At 41.5% G+C, this 19795-nt stretch overlaps 1 protein-coding gene across 13 annotated transcripts in view; it reads left to right on the top strand.

Annotated features, from left to right (window-relative positions):
* Positions 1–6740: 6740 nt before the first annotated feature.
* LDB2 (LIM domain binding 2) overlaps positions 6741–19795 on the top strand; it is a 222762-nt gene continuing 209707 nt past the window's right edge. For 4 of the 13 annotated variants that reach the window (XM_072862624.1, XM_072862625.1, XM_072862634.1 and 1 more), the window contains exon 1: positions 6744–7211. In XM_072862624.1, the coding sequence (XP_072718725.1) occupies positions 7080–7211 (132 nt within the window). In that variant the 5' untranslated portion in view covers positions 6744–7079. Of the gene's footprint in view, positions 7212–19795 lie in introns of all 13 variants that reach the window. The other 9 variants (XM_072862632.1, XM_072862629.1, XM_072862630.1 and 6 more) reach the window with 6 other exon arrangements.

The following is a 19795-nucleotide window of genomic DNA, read 5'->3' as shown; positions in this document are numbered from 1 at the left end:
AGAACTTTTGGGGGAAACACTAGCCAAAACAAGCATCTCTTTTTCATATTCACACATCTGTGCCCTTTCTCAGGCCCAGTTTGTAATCTGTCACAGGCAGGCTATGCTGCCATATATTTGGGAGAGCAAGTTAGGGAGGAAGGGTTGCTTAAAGATTGTCTTGAAGTCTAGTGTTGCTTAATTCTTATTATATTGAGGGGTGGTTATAATGATTCTTGCTTTGGGCTGAGAAGACTTAAGAAACTTTTAATAACACATTGCTTAATATGCTAGAGCTGAGTGGCTGTGCCACCTGCATTTCATTCGTATTTAGCCTGTCTGTAAGGGAAACTAGTGTATCAGAAAGGGGCTCGGACTCTTCAGGTCCTTACCTCTCTGCTGGTCTGTCTGATTTTTCACTGGAGGGTCAGTCTCCCAGACCATAGTCTGCTCCTGTAGCCTCCCCCACCACTTCTCTGGATTTTTTTTTTGGCTGTCTGCCAATGCTATAAACCGCAGTACTGTCTTCTCTGCTGCTGAAGGCTGTTTTCTTCCTCAGCCGCTGGGAGATGGCTGCAAGAGGCAAATGACAGGAATTTCATCCCTTTCTTTTCCCTGCTTGACTGCTCTGGATTCACTGTCCTCAGCATCAGCTCTTCAAGCTTTCTTCAGGGAAAACACACTCAGCTAAACTTCTTGATCACTTTGGGTGAAGAATCTCAGTTGCTTCAAATAGTACTTACCAGCATCAGCCTCCAGTGATAATCCACCCCAAACTTCAGCAGCTTATGTGGGGGAAGGGGGAAAAAAGCCAGAAGAAACATGTGGGGTGAGAAACTACCAAGGCAGATATTTAGAAATGATTCATGGAAAAGGAACTCTGTACTCCGAAAGGGGCTACAGGCAGGTATGGATGATACGAAGGAAAATAGGAGAAATGGAGTGAACACGGAAACGAGGGGGAGATGGAACAAAACAAGGCAGAAGTGTTCTTGAAGCTGCTGGATTCTGGAAAGCAGCCTTGGTGGTGTCCTCAGAATGCAGCAAAACCAAGGTATATAAAATCTCTTTGGTGTTTTACTAGTCTGGAAGATGATTTGGTTCTGCCAATGGGCAGGTGTTCTTTGGTATCCTGAAGCTATTGCAGCCCAGGGAAGCTCCCCTGGATGTCAAGGGCTGAATATTTCACACTTGGGACCTCATCTTCTCCTCCCAGCACCCCATGGAGCTATTTCCCTTGACAAGAGTCCTCTCTGGCATGGTCACAATGCGCTCTCTGGCAAGGTCACGATGTACTTTGCAGTTACAGTGCCCAGGTGTGATGCAGGGTAGGGGGAGGCCCCCCAGGTATACTGTCCACTCAGGGTGCCACACCAACAGCACAGCGAGGAGCAAAGTGAAGCCTCTAGTGCTTAAAGCATAAGGCTCTTGTGAGCTGAAAAGCCAGACTCTGCAGCTGAGAGCTCCTATAGACCAGTATCCCCTCTGCATTTGGCACAAAGGGAGGACACTGAAAACACACTGAACACTTAACCATAGCTTAATTGGAGAGATGATAAGTCAGTTTGTCTGCTGTATCTTGGTATGTTTAGAGGGCCCATCTCTGTAACACCAAGACATGATTTGCACCACTTTAAGTTGGGCTCGTTTTCTTCCCCAGCTCGCTCTGCTGCAGGTGCTGCGCACGTGCTGCATGGGTAAAGCAGACAGACCGCTTGGTCGGAGATGGGCAGGCTCCTCAAAGACTGCATTCAACAGAGCATTCATAAAGTTCCAAGACAAAATTTAACATCCATTTTGATTGCGGACAAAGATGTGGTGTACACTGCAGAACTAAAAATTATTTAAAATCCCTTTTGTGTTATCATCTATTCAGAGGTACTTCTAGCATCATTGTTGAGTGCTGGAGCTGTAACTCTAATTTACTAGCATTAAATAGGTGAAGAGAATTCTTAGAATTGTCATATGTATCAAATCATCATTATAAGTAATTTATGCAAGGTAGGTTTGAGTTTGCAAAAGCCTGAAGCATTTAAGAGATGTGAACCCTTCTTGCTGCACTGTAAACTCTGAAACACAGTAGTTTTGGTGGGCCCCACTTACGGATTTTCTAAAAACTTTTCTGATAAAAATAATAATGTCATTTATTAATGACAGAAAAGGACAATTATCACAATCAAAAAACCCCAAAGTAGTCTACATGGAAAAAGCCTGGAAGTGTATACTGAGCCCAGCAAATATTTTTAACAATGGATTAAACAGATTTATTTCGTTTCCTGTCCACAAATTGTCTGTGAAAGGACAGTGTTTTCTGGAATATGTTTTTTATTTCAATATATTAATATTTAATGCAAACAAATTACAGCTCCTTGATTTCTTATAAATTGCAAGCATCTGGTACACTCTATAGCTGTAGAAATTAATGGCAGTATTCAGCTCTGAAACCTGACAAAATCCTGTGTTTGAGCTCAGCAACAGAGCATATATTACAGATGAAGGGGTATTGCTGGTGGTTCTTCATTGTGCACCCCAACTTTTGATAAGCAAATTTCATTTAGTCACTCATGAGCATCCATAGGAAAACAGTTGTGTTCTTTTACCTAAGGTCACTCCGTCAAAAGTCTTCAATGCTATCTGGCTTTGTATAAACAAAGGACAGTTTGAAAAGGTAGTTTTGTTTTTTTTTTTTCAATAAATTCATGTTTACTTGAGTATTCTCAAGAAATCTCAAGTACCTCTAGTTTTTAGCTCTTCATTTGCTGTGTATCTAACTAAGATCAGTCTCTCCCTTCCTGTCTTTTCAACAGCTACAAACCACCTTAAATGTATCCTTATAAACCTGATTACTGACAGAGACTGAACAGTCAACGCATACCAGGGATAAATACAGCAATTACACCTATTTACAGCTGTATCTCTTTTCTGCATTAATATTATTACTAAATGGTTATTAAAAATAGTGCAGCCTTCAGAGCTGCTTTGATTGTCAGCTTGGCAAAGCGAGGACGGTGCCTTGGTTGCGCGTGGCGCTTTTGGCAGCACTGTGTTACGGGGCTGTCGATGCTGCTTGGTGGCGTGGCGTGGCGTGGCAGTGAGCAGCGTGGGTGCCCTCGTGGTGCAGGCTGCGTGGGACCCCCTGTGCCAGGGGCTCCAGTAATAGTCACAACCAGAAGGCAGCACCAGACCACGTGTGACAGCATAAACAGCAGAGGCAGATGAACAAACTGCTCTGGTTCATCCCTGCTCGCTCCCTGCTTGTGTCCTGGAGGAAGTTTCTGCTGTTGGTTTTTGGTCCTTCTATCATAGTGCATCTCAGCTACTCATAGGCACTGCGGATTTCATGCTGGTGGGCACAGAGGAAGAGGACCTGCACCCTTCTGCTCCACCAAATCCACGCATCCCCCTGAAATGAAGGGAAGTTGTCCTCCAGAGCTGTCAGAGTGGAGTCCTTGGTTTACATGGGTCCTTCTGTTTCTGCCCAGGAGAGGGCAATCCAGCACCCAGACATCAGCCAGCTCAGCACCATGTCTTGAGGCTCCTTGGGGTGTTGAGGGCCGGTGTGGTTAGTGCCTGGCCAGATGGACATGAAACATGGCTCTGTCTTTGCTGGTGGGGTCTGACAGCACCCTTCTCTTACCCAGCTCCCCTTCCTTGGTGGGGATTGCCGGCCCGTGTCCTGGTCCCTCTCCGCTCTGGTGTGCTGCCTCCTTTCATGCCCGGGTGCAGCACCCACGCGGGGGGCCAGGTGAGCCTACGTGGTACGGAGATTTGAGGACTGGGTAACCCCAGTGGTACCACGGCCCTCCCTTTCTGGGCTCTGAGCAGTGGGGTAAGGCTCTCTGCTTTGAGATGTGGTGGGATTCACACATGTATTCACCCGTGTAAATTCAGCTCTGCACACACAGTTTTCTCATCTATTCATCTCATCTCATCATTTCTCATCTGCAGTGTATATGCAGGCACATAAATACACTAATTTTCAGATTTGGAAAGACTAACTAGTCGCTTCTTCTTGTTTTCCTACATCTCTTTTTTCCACTGCTCACATTAAACTCATTTTCCAGATTAAGGAATTTATTGATTGTCCTAAATCTTGGGCCAGATGTTTGCCTTTGACCTCAGAGCCACTTTAGGTAGCGGCTTGATGCCAGTGGTGCTGGGGTTTGGAGCAGCCCAGGCAGCGGGGCTGGCTGCATGCCCCCTAACCGGCACACCTGGAGAGCACACGAAACTTTAAAGGCGGCAGATCCAAGTGGGAATCGAAATGACACTGTCAGGATCCCTGTAACTTCATTTTCCTTTGATTCTGCCTTCTGTTTTACTGTTCTGCACATCACACTGGTCTAGATGATAACAGGCAACTGGAAGTGCTGCCGGAGCCTGTAATGAGCATGTTCCTACCCTGGGACTCGGTTCTTGCCGGTGGGCTGTAGGTATGCAATAATTTGCCAGTTAATCAATGGGAATTATTAAACTATCATTGCATATTTTTCCTTTGCACTAGACCCATACACAGAAGCTCTTATATGGGGTGTGGGGGGAGTATCTGGGGTTCCCATTCATGCAAGCAAATCCAACTGCTCATTCACTTTCAGTACTCTGAGTTTGTATTTTTTTTTATGTCATGAAAAATGAAAAATATTAATATTATTGTCATGTTTAACTTCTTGAAACAGTGAGTTTTAGCCTAGTGAAAAAGTCCTTAAAACAGACGTAGTTTTCAAGTGATGCAAAATTCCACCATTTTAACTACAAAAAGCAGTGTGTTCCTTGGATTTGCTTTGCAAACAAAGTAAAATCCACAGTTTAGTGGGTTGATTTTTTTTTTCTTTACATTTATTTAAGTAGGTGGAACTTCAGCCATAAAAATTGTGTATATTAATGCTGTAACTCTGTAATTTTTCTGGTCATTTTGGTTTTAGTCTTTAAGGTAGCCTTGCTGGGACCTGTTAAGAGTACAAGGTAGAGGCAGGGAAGTTTTCTCTTAGGTACGTAGCCATGTTAGAAGCGTGTTGTGCGGCCAGTGAACCCTGGCAGGGCACTGTCACTGTCATTCCAGAACTATTGAGCCAAATGTTGTACATGCTATTTATTAATGTTTTATTAATCACAGCATCTCCTGTGATGGTACTGGAGCGACAGTGTCGTGTTGCTACATAGCTGGGGAGCATTAAAAGAGAGACGTGAAATACCCCAGGTATTATCTGTTGGCTCTGTGTTTAGTGACAGAAGCTGTGGGAAGTCTATAAAACAGCTCAATACATCAGTTCTTATGGAAACTGTTGTTCCACAAGAGCGTACAGAACTAGTTTTGCTAAACAGCGACTGGTACGTCAAAGATAAATTGTGATCCAGATCAGCGGGCACTAGAATAAAACAACAAACTTTTGTATTTTATCCTGAAAAGAGAACTCAGATTTTCCAAGTTCAGCGAAATGCCAGTGAAAAGCGGACTTTTTCAAATCTGTCTTACAATATTCCTACATTCAGTTGGATTTGAATTAATTTTTTGGCGGTGGGTGAAGCCATATCACGCTCAAATATTTTGGGGGATTATTACGTAAATTTAGAAAATGTAATGGCGCATGCCTTGATTTCCCCATCTGTGAAATGGGCGATCCTGCAGTGTTCCCGCGAAGTACCCCGGCTGAGAACCGCTGTGTCTGCAGCTGATTGTTATTCTCTTAATCATATTAGTTAACTAAATCTGTTCCTAGAGTGGTTCCATTTGCTTGAATGAATTTACATGAGATTAATTCAGCATTGTTTATTGTAGTTTTTACATTTATTCAGTACTGTAAATAATGCCTGATACTTTACAGCTGTGTATAAAGACACAGTCTGTGCTTCAAGGGCTTTTTTGTACAGGTAATTTGAAGGCTCCCCTCTTAAACCTTGCACTTTCCCATGGAGCGGATGAGCCCATTTTGTTTCCTCTATATTTTGAGGACTTTTCGTTCACGTGGTATCCGCTCCCAGCACTGTCCTGCAAGTATGATTCAACAGATAAAGTTAATCCTTCACCTCCAAAGGGTGATTTCCTCCCCTTTGCCCCCCCCCCCCCCAGTTTTGGATATCTTCCATTTGCAGTGTACTCCAACCGCTGCTGGGTTTGTGCACAGGAATGATCCTGGGAATAGGGGCCGGTCCCCTACCTAGCTGCCGCCACCTTTCAGCCGGGTAGCTGCTCTTAAAATGGTCCATCTGTTTGTCTGTAAGCCCCGCCGGCCGGGACTGCCGGCAGCAGTAATTCGGGGGTCTCCTTCTCCCGCCCGGCTCTTTGTGTTTTTACATTTTTGCGGGAGGTTTCTGTTACCAGCGTTTGACTGCTCTCCATTGTGTGAAGAGTGGTGTACGGAGCCCATTTCTTTGTGCGGGCTCCCCGGCCATCCCGCCTCTGGTGCGGCAGCGCGGCCGCCCTCCCGCTCCCCTCGGCGCCCCAAGCCGCGGGTGCGGGGTGCCCGCCCCCGGGCACCGCCGGGCTGGCGAGGGCTGCCGAAGCCTCGCTAGCCCAGCACGACCCCTTCGAGCGGGCAGAGCTGCGCTGAGGGAAGCGCCTGGGAGCGGGTGGATCGCCAGCTGCAAGCGGCGGGGATGGTCGGGGCCGTGTTTATGTATTTTGTAGTAATCACATTTCTGACATTACCCAAGCGTGCTCCTCGCAGAGGGTGATTGGCTCAGGCAGCTTTTAAACCACCTATATGCTAACAAGCCTTGCTGCCAGGTTCCTGAGGGGTCCTGGCTGGGAAAAATTAGACCCAAACCTTAGCCCTCTGTCAGGCGGAGAGGCAAATTATAATTTTGAAGTAGTCTACAGCGTGGACAGGAAATGACCCCTCCAGAAACTGCTGCTTTAAAACCGAGCGGTGGTGCCTGAAGCTATCCAGCCTCTCTCTCTCCGGAGCCGTGCGCTCCCGCTCCCTCTCCCCCCCCGTCTCCGCTATAGAGGGCTCCCACAGCAGTTCCCAGCCAGTGCGTGCAGCCTGGATGTGTGTGTGTGTGCGCGCTGCTACTTTGTACTGTGAAGAACACCCAGCCCATGTGCTCTGTATGGATGTTGATGATACTCTGTGTAGCTTGAATCTCTGCAAGCAGGCAAGATGTCCAGCACACCACATGACCCTTTCTATTCTTCTCCTTTTGGCCCATTTTATAGGAGACACACACCATACATGGTGCAACCAGAGTACCGAATATATGAAATGAACAAGAGGCTGCAGTCGCGGACGGAGGTAAGTCCCTCAGCCTTGTTTTCCTGTGCATGGACCGTGGTAGGTTTCAGCCCGAATTCCAGCCGAAGCGTCCCACTAGACAGTACAGTATATACAGGCACGGACCCTAATTAATTTAGTACTTTAATTGGGTAATCCCTCATTATGTTTCCATGCAGAGCAACTCTTTGAGGAGATACCAGCTGAGGCTGAAATCTTGAAATTACAGTACAGCACTTCAGGATTGATTGTAATGCTGGTCTCAGGAAATTTCTTTGCCTTAGTGTGTTGTTTGCTCAGGATCTGTCCTGCTGGCATTTGCAGCTATAATATTGCAAGGTATCGCTTGAGCTTTTGCACAAAACTATTTCAGCAGTGTTGCAGGTTAAGGGGGAGAGACGAACCTTTCTCTGGTTTTGTTTTGTAAACTCGTTAAAATTAAAAATGAATGATAACAGAAAGAAGGAGCAGAGTTTTAAAAACTTATTCCTAGGCTGCACTTAAAGAACACATGTTCAGGACGACCGACGAGAGAAATTCATGTTTACATTTAGAATGCAGTTGCTTTTAGCGAGAGAGATGATCGGTTCACGACTTTATCATACAGCTGTCAAAAGTACCCAATTAATGTAAACTGCATTCACTGTTGGTTATGCTTTGTATAATCTGTTAGTGGTATATACACCCTGGCTTCTACACCCAGATCAGCCACCACAAAGAATACGCTGAATGGGAAGGGGAAATACTTTTCTCACTTAAAGACAAAAAATAGCGGAGGCTGCATCTTGTTATTTACGTGGTTAAATAAAGCACACTTTTTAGTCTGTTGAAGTGAAAATTGTGTGGACTGAATCAGGCTGCATTTCTGCCCATGTGTCTGTGTTTGTGCAGCAAACGTTCTCGGTGCTGCAGTTATTCGTAGTAGTTTATGAGTGGTGCCCTGAAAACACTTTTAAAAAGTATTAATCTTTGATAGTGAAGGGCCTTATACAGAGGCAAATATCTGCCCAGTTCGTGCCATGAAGCTTGGTAAAGGATCTCAGATTGATCTGTTTGTTGTATTGTAATTCTTTAAGAGAACATGAGGTTATCATAAAATAAAACAAAACACACATGCCTGAATTGTCAGCTAAGCCATGGAGAATCTGTGACGTTTAATGTATATGATACAGCTAAGGAGATGTGACCTGCTTTCTGATTGGGTAACCGCTACGGGGTAACTGCTTTTCTAACACTGTTATCACTGCTAGTCTTAAAACATTGCTGTGGAGTAATTGGTTAATACACTTCATGCTGGCTAAAAACTCCCAGCAGCTCATTGCTCCCAAAATCACGGCAACTGTTCGTCAGCTTTGCCCCAAGTTGTTGGTTGCGGAGCGTCACTGCCATGTAGTTAGAATGAGGGGGCCTGGGGGCTTGATTTGCTACCGTTTCTTTGTCAGTGTCTTGCAACTCTGTTCCTTACATTCCTGTACCTACTAATGTAATAATTTCTAGACTTTTTCAAGTGAAAAGAAGAGATATGTATCATTAAGTGAGTCCTTCAGGGTTTTATATACAAGCTGTTCTGAAAAGCTGTCAGTGCTAATTTAGCCTTTTTACATATTATTTTAGTGGTACTTTTAATAATTGACCAGTTTCTGACTGCAGCTCCTTTACAAATGTTACACTAGAAAAGTTTTTGAGTGACTTGTGAAACAACTTCCCCCTCCTGCGTTGCTGAGGTGTGCTGAGGTAGACTTCAGCGCATTTAATTGCAGTTTTTGCTGTGCACATTCACATGGATTGTTGTGGGCATAAAGCGATAACTTACTCTTCCTTGCTAGTACTGCCATAGGTTTCAGCAGCATTTTACTTTGACAGACAGTGCTTAGTTAATGAAGGCCTTATGCTCCAGCATTTATTTGCTCAGAGTAAAAATACTTTTGCCTGGTGATTGTTCAGTGTTTACATTCTAGTTCTCTGTTTTCTAATTTCTGAGCTCTGTGCTGTAAGCATTGTTGTTTGTTGAAATGTATTTTCTAGCTAGCTTCAGCTCATCTCATTCATCCTCCAATTAAAACACCTTCCTTAATAAAAAAAAATTAAATTAGTTTCCTGGGACACTTACAGTGACTAGGTGTGGACAGCCTGTAAAGAATCATGCTGGCTTCTGAGGCAGGTTGGGAGTGGAAGTTTCACATTAATTTTATGCACTTCCAAGCATGTTTGGGATTGGTAGCTGAAGGCTTCTGGAGCATGTATAACCAGCTCTGAATTTTTTCAATCCAGACCGATGGAGCCCTGTATGTCATGGAAGGAATGTGCTTGTGCTGTGGGTGATACAGGCTTACTGCATGACCGTTTCTCTTCAGGCAGTCTTTGGAATAATGTAGGCACTGGTCTCTGAAGGAGGCTGCTTGTACTCTGGGAGCCCCAGGGGGCAGGTGAGCACAAGCAAAGCAGCTTAAGGGGAAAGGAATTACAAAGAAACTCTCCAAAAGACTGGGGGTAGCAAGCCGGCAGATTCCACTTGGACCCAACTTTGGGAGAGAGCCAGTGGCCAGTGAGGATGCGTTAAAAAATGGGAACCTACAGCTCCTATCCCAAATATATCCTTGGAAAGCCTTTGGGATTTTCCTGTTTTCCTAAAAAATAAAAATGTTCTTAATAATCCTTTAGAGTCAGATTCTCTGCTGTCCCTTGCAGTGGTGGAAGTTCCAAGGCAGAGCAAAATGCTCATAATTTGATTAAGTTGTACAGAGGATGGATGGAGAGCCTACAAAAGGAGTATCTGTATGTCATGTTTATCTGTTTTCTCCCCTCCATCTGTAGAGCCCACCTTTGTACTGAATTCCTGTAGCTGCTCTCCAGAGCTTGCAGGTAGGTGAGAAATGATTCAAAAAAAGCAATGGGCTGGTAGAGACACCATTAGGGAATCCACCGGTAAATGCCATTTCTACTCCTGCTCTGCCAGCAGCAGGGTCTACAGTATGTTGGAGGAGGTGTCCTCAAAGTGGCTCTGCGCTTGGGGACCCTCCCTGAGAAATCCGCTGCTTCCACTCCGGTTTGTGTCCGCATTGGGTGGAAGGGAATAATAGTTGGTGTGAAGGATGTGCTCAGTGTATTAAGCAGACAGAGTGATAAAGGTCATTTAGATGCAGCATGGCTATCTTTGTTGTTCCTGTTTTCGTTAGGAAGAAATGGTAGTCATGAAAGTAAAGAATTAGCAACTCTAGCCTATGCTAGATGTGCAAACTTTTGCTCTCCAAACTTCTTACAACTTTATGGGCTCCTCAGGCAGAACCTACAACTGCCTTTTTAAATTCAGGGTCAGTCTTAGGCGAAGAATTCCAATCACACCCAGGCAGGGGGTGGTTTTATGATGTAAGTACTGGCAAAAGTCCACCACCTAGCTAATTCTGATGTGATCTAAAGTAAATTAGGGAGTGTGAGTTACTAACTAGTGTACAGGAACACCTTACCTTCCTTAAAAGTTGTTCAAAGAAATCTAGTCTGGTAATACTTTGTTCTAAATGGAAACTAATACGTGCTTTCTTAATAATACTCTGGGAGCGTCTAGTGCCATTTTGTAATGCATCAACAATCCTGATTTAAAGAAGTAAAATGAATATTTAAATGTTTAATAATCCCTGGCAGATATAAAGATAAATCTTATTTACTTCTATCATACTTGATTAACTTTCTGGTTAACCAAAATGCAGCTGTTTCCTTGCTCTGTGTGTGGTTTTAAGGATATCATTACCATTCACTCAGACTCAGTTTATCTTAATATTTTTATATCTGTGTTAGTTTAACATTTCAAGAAAGCAATCCTATTGTGGCATAATCAGCAGTTTCTAAAGTTCTAGGTAGCAATACACAACATAGGTAAATTAGCTTAAATATTTTCTCTGTTTCTCATAAAACTTGATGTTTAAAAAAAAGCCTCTTTTCCTCTTTGATGTTGTAAATACTTTTCTGTTCTAATTTTTAATCATTTGAAATTTCTCACACTTAAAAGAAAACAAAAGGTGGTTATATCTGGTATATAATTATTTTTCAGTAACGTTACAGTGCGCTGTGGATAGATCACTTAAAGTTGCTGACAGTTTAAAGTTTGAGGCGTTGCTTTATTGACAATAATCAAAGAAATGTATCAAGCCTTTCACTTGTTTATTTAGTCCCCTACTTTGTTAGAACTTTTGCGTATCACAATATATTAAATTCACCTGTATCTCTCTGTCACTACGAGAGGTTATGCTTTATGTCACCATTATATGCAAACCACAGCTTTCCTTCTGGCTAAGAGAGCAGTGTTTTAAGGGTGACTAGAGAACTTGATTAGTAGCATATTTGTTTTAAAGACAATCAGCTTAACCAAATCATATTAAACTCCTATTAAACTGTATAGTGAATTTAACAAAAGTAGAGATTTCATGATGGAAGAAAATTTAAAGAAAATTAAAAGGAAAATAAAGGAGGATGTTATGATTATTTAAAAGCTACTAAATGAACGGGAAGCTTACACAGACATTCATATTCAACCAAATATTTAAAGCAAGTCAAAGCAAAACAAAATTTCAACAGTTTAATGGAAGTCTCTTACTTTACTTCCTCACATTGCTATCTGATGAAATAATCTTTTCGTCTTCTTCCTGATGCATTTTTAATAGATTAGTCATAAAAATCTATGTTGTGACATCACATTTGTTCACATAGCAACTTAGTATCGCAAACAGATCTCTCATATTGTGTACATAAGTCTGAGTTTGTCCAATGAGTTTGTTTTGTTGAGGGGAAAACACATAAACTTCTCTCTCAAAGTATTTTTGAGGAAATATTCTTTCACCCACAAATATACTAATACTTAGCAATTCTAGGAACATGAGTAAAGTATTTTAAAAGAGCACTTATAAACCATGCTTTGCTGAAACTAAAAGGTCAGTTTTAAAAGAAAACCCCTGAACTCCTTTAGGCAGACACTGACTTCAGAATGGATTCAAGGCTCTTTTTACTGATTGTCTTTTATTTCATATAGTTTTTTCATCCCTTTTACAAATTTCAGTTGCAGCTGTTTTCAATTAAAATTGTTACAAACTAACAATTCTTATGAGGCTGGGGGAGAAAAAAAAGACTCTACTTCCTTTCCATGCTGATCTTTAGCTTACAATCAGGGATGTCTTGCTGCTTTTTTTCCCCCTAAAGTTATAATATAGAATGTAAACTGCATGCGTGAGGAACAGGGAGCTTTTGGGGGCAGGGGCTGGTGACGGGGGAGAGACAGCCAGTGTGAAAGTGTAAAAATGAATCTCCTGTGCAGATCACTGATGCTTACTAGATCATTTTCTGTAAAGAAACCTTTTCAACCCTTCCTTTTCCCTTTTTCATTATTTACTCTTTAAACCATAAATCCACTGAAAAAACCTTAAACTCATTCTTTCCCTGATGTAAACAAGATTTACTATGCAGATCCAGTCTCAAAAATAGAAGCCTCTGGATGGTGAGAAGGAACAAAATAGAGATCATAACAAGGGCCCAGTCCTCCGCTCTTATTTAAGCTGGAGTTTTGCCTGCAGTAGGATTGCAAGATCAGATATAAAAAAAAAATTGGTTTTGGTATATACACTTTCTTTGTTTACAGAAAAAGGGTATGGGTAGATTGCTAAACTCATTGCAATATTTTTAGCTGGACTCCTCACTTCAAATGGTATTTTTTTGAATCTTTTTGCCAAAAGTTGCATATCTGCTGTAAACAGGCATTCTAACCGTGCCGATACTTTGTTCAGTTGCTTCCTCCCCAAGAAGAGCTTTCTTTCCTGCACTGTACTGTGTAAACAGGCCAGCATATATCCTCAGTTTTACTGGGTGCTCTTTTCCAAAAGTTGTTTCTGGGCTACTTGAAGCCTCAGAGGGGTGATCCCAGCAGGGACAAGGTTGCCCCAAAGTGGCTGATGATTAGTCTCCAAAAAAGACTGTGGTAGGGCAGGGTCTGTTGGCCAGGTCTCAATGGTCTTACTTATTCGGCAAAAGTAGTAGTGAAAGAAACCTTCCCGAACCCCTGGCTGAAATCTTCTCCCTAGGCTTGTGTCTTTCTTTTCCCCTGTACATTCCTTCTGTGTTTGGTTACTGTTAGAATTTCAGAGAGAAAGCGCTTTATGGCCAGAATACTATTTCCATTTCTATTACATTGTGGTGGACAGCCATGCCCTTCTAAACTAAAGCCTGTAAGTTACTGATCTAAGCCGAATAGTACACTTGGTACTCCTGAGGTAACTGGGGATCAACTAGAGCCACTTGTGGACCATAAACCTCAGTATGGGAACAGCTGATGCTTCTGAAGACAACTCTGGCACTTTCGTGCCTTATGGGGCTAGTGAAAAATCACTGACCTGGAAAAATGAGACCTTTGCAGAACTAAACGTGAACTAGGACTTGGTGGCTTTCTAAGCCTATCACCTCTTCAGGAGTCAAGAGTGTTCGTAGTGTACAGTCTTTCCAAAGGCCATAAATTTTACAGGAGCAGGCTGTCCTCTCCATGAGACTTAGATAGCCTTGGCACCACCTTGCTGTATATACACCATTGTCAAGACGACATACTCATGATGAAGCTCCTGGTCAGGGTGGTGTTCCCATCTGCATCATACAGACTTGAAGCATGAGACTTGAGCATAGCAGACTTCTTTATAGCAGAATAACTCTGATAACTACAGCCAAAATATAAGTATCAAACTAGAACTTCTCCCTAAAGTCTTTCTGTTGTCAATATTCACATCCAGGTTCTTGGCGGGGGCAGAGTCACAAACTCACAACTGACACAGTAAAGCCATAACTTTACATAGGTTTCTAAATGTACTTAAAATCTACTGCCTGGTTACCTGCAAACTAAATAGTTAGGTCTTTGCATCCTTCCAAGCAACTAATAAATTAGAACATTGCTGTAATATCTATCACACATGATCTGCAATACCTGCTGATACCCATCTTTCCTGATTCTAAGCCAGAGAGTCAGCTTGTCAAGCCTAGTTAGCGGAGCAGAAACATTAAAGTCTGTCTCTACCATTTGTGTGTGTGTTTAAAAAGGAAAGGGGGAAATCTGATCTCTGGGTATAGTTTTGCCATCAGATTATTAATGTACAGCAGATTCAGTATCTGTCCAGATCCCGTCCATTTTACACAACTGCTAGCTGCAGACTAGAGCATCCTTCATGACCCAGAAGAATTGCACAGGCTAGCTGGATGACCTTATCTGTTCCATTCAGAGGGCAAATGAAACATTAGGTATGTATAAAAGTGATCATATTTGGAAACCCCTGATTAAGGCAGACCCAAGAATAAACCTAATTGTAGATCCACTGTGCTCATTCTTCCAAAACTAATACCTGGAAAAAACAACTGTCCCTGTTTGAGTATTATTATGTGCAGTCTTACATTGCCTGTGCAGCGGATTACTTTTACTTTTCTTTTGGACTTTCAAACATTTGTTTTTTCTAACTACATTTTTATTAGGTTATTTTCTAAAGTAGTAAATTGAGAAAATTATGACTTCCAGTACATTGCACATTTAAAGTATTTCATGTACCTTATTTTGATTCTTGTTCCAGTTGTGTAGTTTTGCTTCAGCCATTAGCAGATTATATCAGAGAAAGAGTTGCCATCTGTCCTAGAGCAGGTTACAAAGAGATTTCTGAAATATTAATGACCACATTATACAAAAAGAAATACTCTAAATCTTTAAATACAGTAGTCACATGGAGAGAAAACAAGAAAGTAAATAGAGTGAAACTTTTTAGTTTTATTATTGTTTAAGCTGAAGCATGCTCACTATACTCCATCCCTCAGGAAGACAGTCAGCAGCACCAGCATTCCTAACCATCTCTTCTACGGACTAGAGATCCTCCAGGGTGCAACTGGCAAGGCAGGCATGAAACCTGCTTTACTGCTAGGTTTGCAACCAGGATAGTATTTTACAGTTGGATAAAGGGAATATGAAATGCCTCGCACCTAGAATGCTATGTTTTCGTCATGCAGTTTACAAAAGTCTCACGCGTGGGTTATGCGGCAGTGGAAGAAGGCCTACAACTGTCTGTTTTACTCTGTCCCCCATATTCTGATAGTAACCTGCCTTTTCAGATCAGTGTCACGGTCTTCCGTAATTCTTGTATCCACTTTAAGTACCAAAAATGTTTCCATGTTACTCCATTTCGCATCACAATAATGTTATTGTGGCTAGAAAGGAAAAGAACTGCTGTAAAATAATTCCTTTAGAGCAAATGAAAATTCTTGTTGAAGTTGTTCAGCATCTTGCAGGAGGGACCCTCCATCCTTTTGGTACTCGGATGGCATTTCTCCACCTTTCTTCTTCGCTATACCAAAATGTTAAAAACATTGACAGGATATAGATTCTATATGTGCATTTGCAACGGTACCACTTGCTGTAGTGGATGAAGGCAATACAATAGCTCTATCACTTCTACCTAGACTTAATCACTGGAGTATCAGTTAACCCTTAGGGTAATTAGGTAATAATGTTGTTGATGTGATTTGAACTATCACTTTAAGCAATTAGAAGTTCAGATATAATGTGCTGCAATTATGCATTATATAGCGCATCTATCCATTTTACAGAGCAAAAATTACCATATGTTTTGTGGGCAGCTTGGCATTTTGCACTGACTGGAGTTCTGCTTGTATTTACGAACAGCATGCCTGTAAACTATGGTAATAACTCTTTGAAGGCCACACCTATGCACATTGCTGATTATGTTAAAAAGCATAGGCACATTTTAATGAATGTGTTGGCATGAATAATGGGACATGAAAAGCCAACATACTGGGTAAAGGTTCATTACCTGAGTGCAACAAATACTACATGCAAAATTTCCATGACTATTCACTGGAGTTTAACAGTGAATTTGCTTTGGCTATGCTCATGCTCTTTATGTGTTTCTGTGAATGTTTGATCAATGGAGTTTTATTCTTATAAATAATTGCAGAATGCAAATTTCAATTTGTTAAGCATTCTGGAAAGAAGTTGCTTATTTTATACAGGCTAAGCTGAGAGGCAGTGTTTCCTGTTTTGAGTTTCCAAAACCTCCCAGACAGAACCATGATACTTAGAAATTAAATACGCCAGAAAAGAATCTCTGATTGCTCTGCAGTGAGGACCGACTGGTGTATGAATGTAAAGCAAATTAATGGCAATGACTGGTGGCAATAGGAAAATTACAGGTCAGTAAATATGAGGTACGTGCATATTTTTTTCATGGGACAGGGCACTGCTTACCATGCAGTTACTTTAGAAAAATGTAATAAGAAAGAACCGGTGAAAAACTTCAAAGCTTTGTGGCATTTTAAGCTCTAGCTCCATCTGCGCTCATCCAGTCAAGGATGCGACACAGTAACACACAATATACGACCAATCACAGCATATAGTCTTAGCAGAATATTACCTGCTTACAGCCCACCGCTTGTTATGAACGACGAGCAAAAATACGTCTTAAATTTGAATAATTAATGCATTCAAATAAATTGTTATTAATTCCTAGCAACTCTTGAGTAGAACGAAGTGGAATTCATAAAATTGAGGTGAATTATTAGCTCATATCTTTTCAGTACCTCTTAACACTCCGTCAGGGTTAATAATGCAAAGTAAAAAGATCAGTCAAGATGCCAGCGCACCAAGTACATCTCTCCTCTGACGGTGCAGTAGGATTATTTAACACCCACATCAAGAGCATCCCGAAGCAACCGAGTTACACCTTGAATGATTGTTTCATCCAAAGGGCTGCACTTCTAAATCCGCAGCGTAGCACAGACTTCCCCGTACAGAGCGGTGTTAGCACTGGCATGTAACCTGAAGCCACAACCTGCGTGTCTAGACTGACAAGAGTCCTACCAGTTGAGCCACTGTGACACCTTGTGGCTTATGAAGCAACACAAGCATCTGCTAGAAAACTAACAGGTAAAAACCAGAGGTTAATGGGTGTTGATAAACGCCCTCTCATACCACTATCAACAGAAATCTCTTTGCTGGGTTGCTTTATGTTTTCAAGATACAGTTAAATTAAGCGGTAGTGGGCTCCTTTCTGTTCGGGGTCCTTATATTAGGTATTTTACTGTGAAGTGGCATAAGATGGGGCATCATTTTGCTAAGTCTGACCTGCTGCTGTTATCTCCAGTGCTCTGGTGTTTGCTCATCATTCAGATTACATAAAGAAACACTGTTTTGGCTGCAGTACAGAGTAAATATGTTATTTGTTTGCAACCATTAATTTGGTTAACCAAAAGAACGCTTGAAGGGAGTAGAGTACTTTTTGGTGCTGAGTATGTTAAAACAGTAGCAGCATTAAAAGTAACTAAGATCTAGTAAGCACTTGGCAATGGGCATGCAAGTCTCTAAAACCCTGAATTTGGGGTTAAATAGGTCAGTGTTTCAGCTGTGGATGAATCATTAACTACAATGAAGCTTTATTTTGCTGAGAAATTGTCAATAAACTTAAAATTGGGCCATTAATGCATGAAGCTGAGAAGGAACTCTGCATCTGTAAAGGCTGAGGACCTCATGATACCTGACAGTAGTCTCTTGAATGTCACTTGTTGCATCTTCAAACAAGCACATCCATGTTTTTTTCCATGATGATTCTGAGCATTTGAGAGGAGTTTCCTGCAAACTCATGCATGTCCCGTAACACTTTCCTTGGCTCTGACACTTTCAAAAACGTGGCAACAACTGGGCTGAAATGGTTGCCTTCTGTTGCCAAATACCGACTTATTGCTGAATACACTCCCTTATGATGCAAGGGGTCTGCATCCCTCTATTGTCCTTCATCTTTATTCTGGTCTGCATCTACAGCTTGTTTTTAATACTGTGTTATGTATCATAACTGACTAAAGGCTAAAAGTAGATAGCAGTATTTAAAATACTTTAAAAACCAAATCTAAATATACCACATTCATTTTGATTTCACAAATCAAAATGTTTTAATTGATATTACATATATTTATGGACTACAAAGAATTACCTGACTAGAAAATACCATAATACCCTAGGTTCTTGGAAGATGACTGTTTAATGTTATTAACACGTTTCGTTATTTCTCGAATAATTCAGCACAACCGTGCAAACCTACTGGCTTTGCCAAGAAAGTACAAACATATTTTAGGGCAGCATTCTGCCAGTTGATTTGTACATCTGATATTGTTATTAAATCTATTACTTTTTTAGTGTCATTCTTCAGTAGTTTCACGTCAATCAAAGCAGCTCATTCCAAGTCCATTTTCTCTTAACAGTGGAAAGACTATCTTATCTTAAATTCCACAGGAAAAGCATATTCTTCTCAATGGGAACTGGCACTGTGCAATATGTATCTTATTTCATGAGGATTTGGGGAGGGGATATCGTGAAGTCTTGTAATAAGTAAGTTCTTGTAATAAATAAGTAGAAATGAACCAGAGAGGTTGTTCTAGGGAAGAAAGGCAACACTTATTTTTTTCTTTTATTGTTTGCACTCTACTGATTTAATTAGCCAGTGAGAACAGACCCACTTTGAATATTAAAAAGACAAAATCACCCCCCCCTCCCCCGTCCCCACATCTGTCGCCTTTTGGAGACTATGTACAGTACCAAAACTACCCAGTGTCTAATGGATTTTGCTTTTTAACAGACATTACCTGTATTTGCTTGCAAATAAATGAGGTAGTTACAAATATTTTATTCTGGTTCTGAGGGAAAGGCTCTGTTTAAATTGTCATTTTGAAAGAAACTGGGCTACCTTAAGCAAAACTAAAACATTTTTGGTGTTACACAAATGAAGGTAGTCACAGTCTTGATACATTTCTGAATGGTGATCTAATAGCAATATCTTAATGATTACCATATTATAGAAACTGAAATCGTTCCCAAGACTGCTTGAAGTTGGAAAGAGTGGAGTCCTGTGCGGGGTTATACATTGGTCAGGAGCAGGAGAGCATAGATGGGTAAAACTACTGAAATGATCTCTGCTCTATTTCATTACGCTACTGCCTTCTGCAGTATCAATTAGATAGACTGAATTTCAATAAGGAAGTGAAGCAGTTCACTGCACCTCTGCTGGCTTAGGCCCACGCCTGCACAGGAGCTAGACCCTTCTTTCTAATCGCAGTCTAGAATATGAATATTAATGCCTCACCCGGATCGCAGTATTGCAGGACCAAGGGATCCTTGTTCTGCTCAGTGCCCATCCTATTTTGGAACCTTTCATCACCTGTGGACCCCAGAATTCCCTTAGCTTTGTTTAACGCTGCACCTAAAGACAGCATCAAAAAAGGGTGGATTTTTTCAGTAGTTTTTCCTCACCATTTTTATAGGCATATACTAGCTACTTTATGAAAATATTTTTCCTGTTGAGAGGAAAGAACTCTCCCAATTTTGCGGAAGGTGGCTTTTTAGAAACACAATTACCTATATAATTTTCAAGATTATTATTAGGAAGTATATGAAACTGTTAGGACCATGGGAACTTGGATAAACCTACCTGGTGTGCAAATTTTGTTACCAGAATAGCTGCACTAAGCTTAAGAACACTGAGTGTGATTATAAGAGTCAACTGAGAAACATAAATTGAGAGCTCAGCCCAGCAGTCTTT

The sequence above is a fragment of the Ciconia boyciana genome, chromosome 5 (assembly GCF_034638445.1).
Source record: "Ciconia boyciana chromosome 5, ASM3463844v1, whole genome shotgun sequence".
Lineage (NCBI taxonomy): Eukaryota > Metazoa > Chordata > Aves > Ciconiiformes > Ciconiidae > Ciconia > Ciconia boyciana.
Note: the sequence above shows the minus strand (reverse complement) of the source record. Positions and strands in the feature narration are given on the sequence as shown.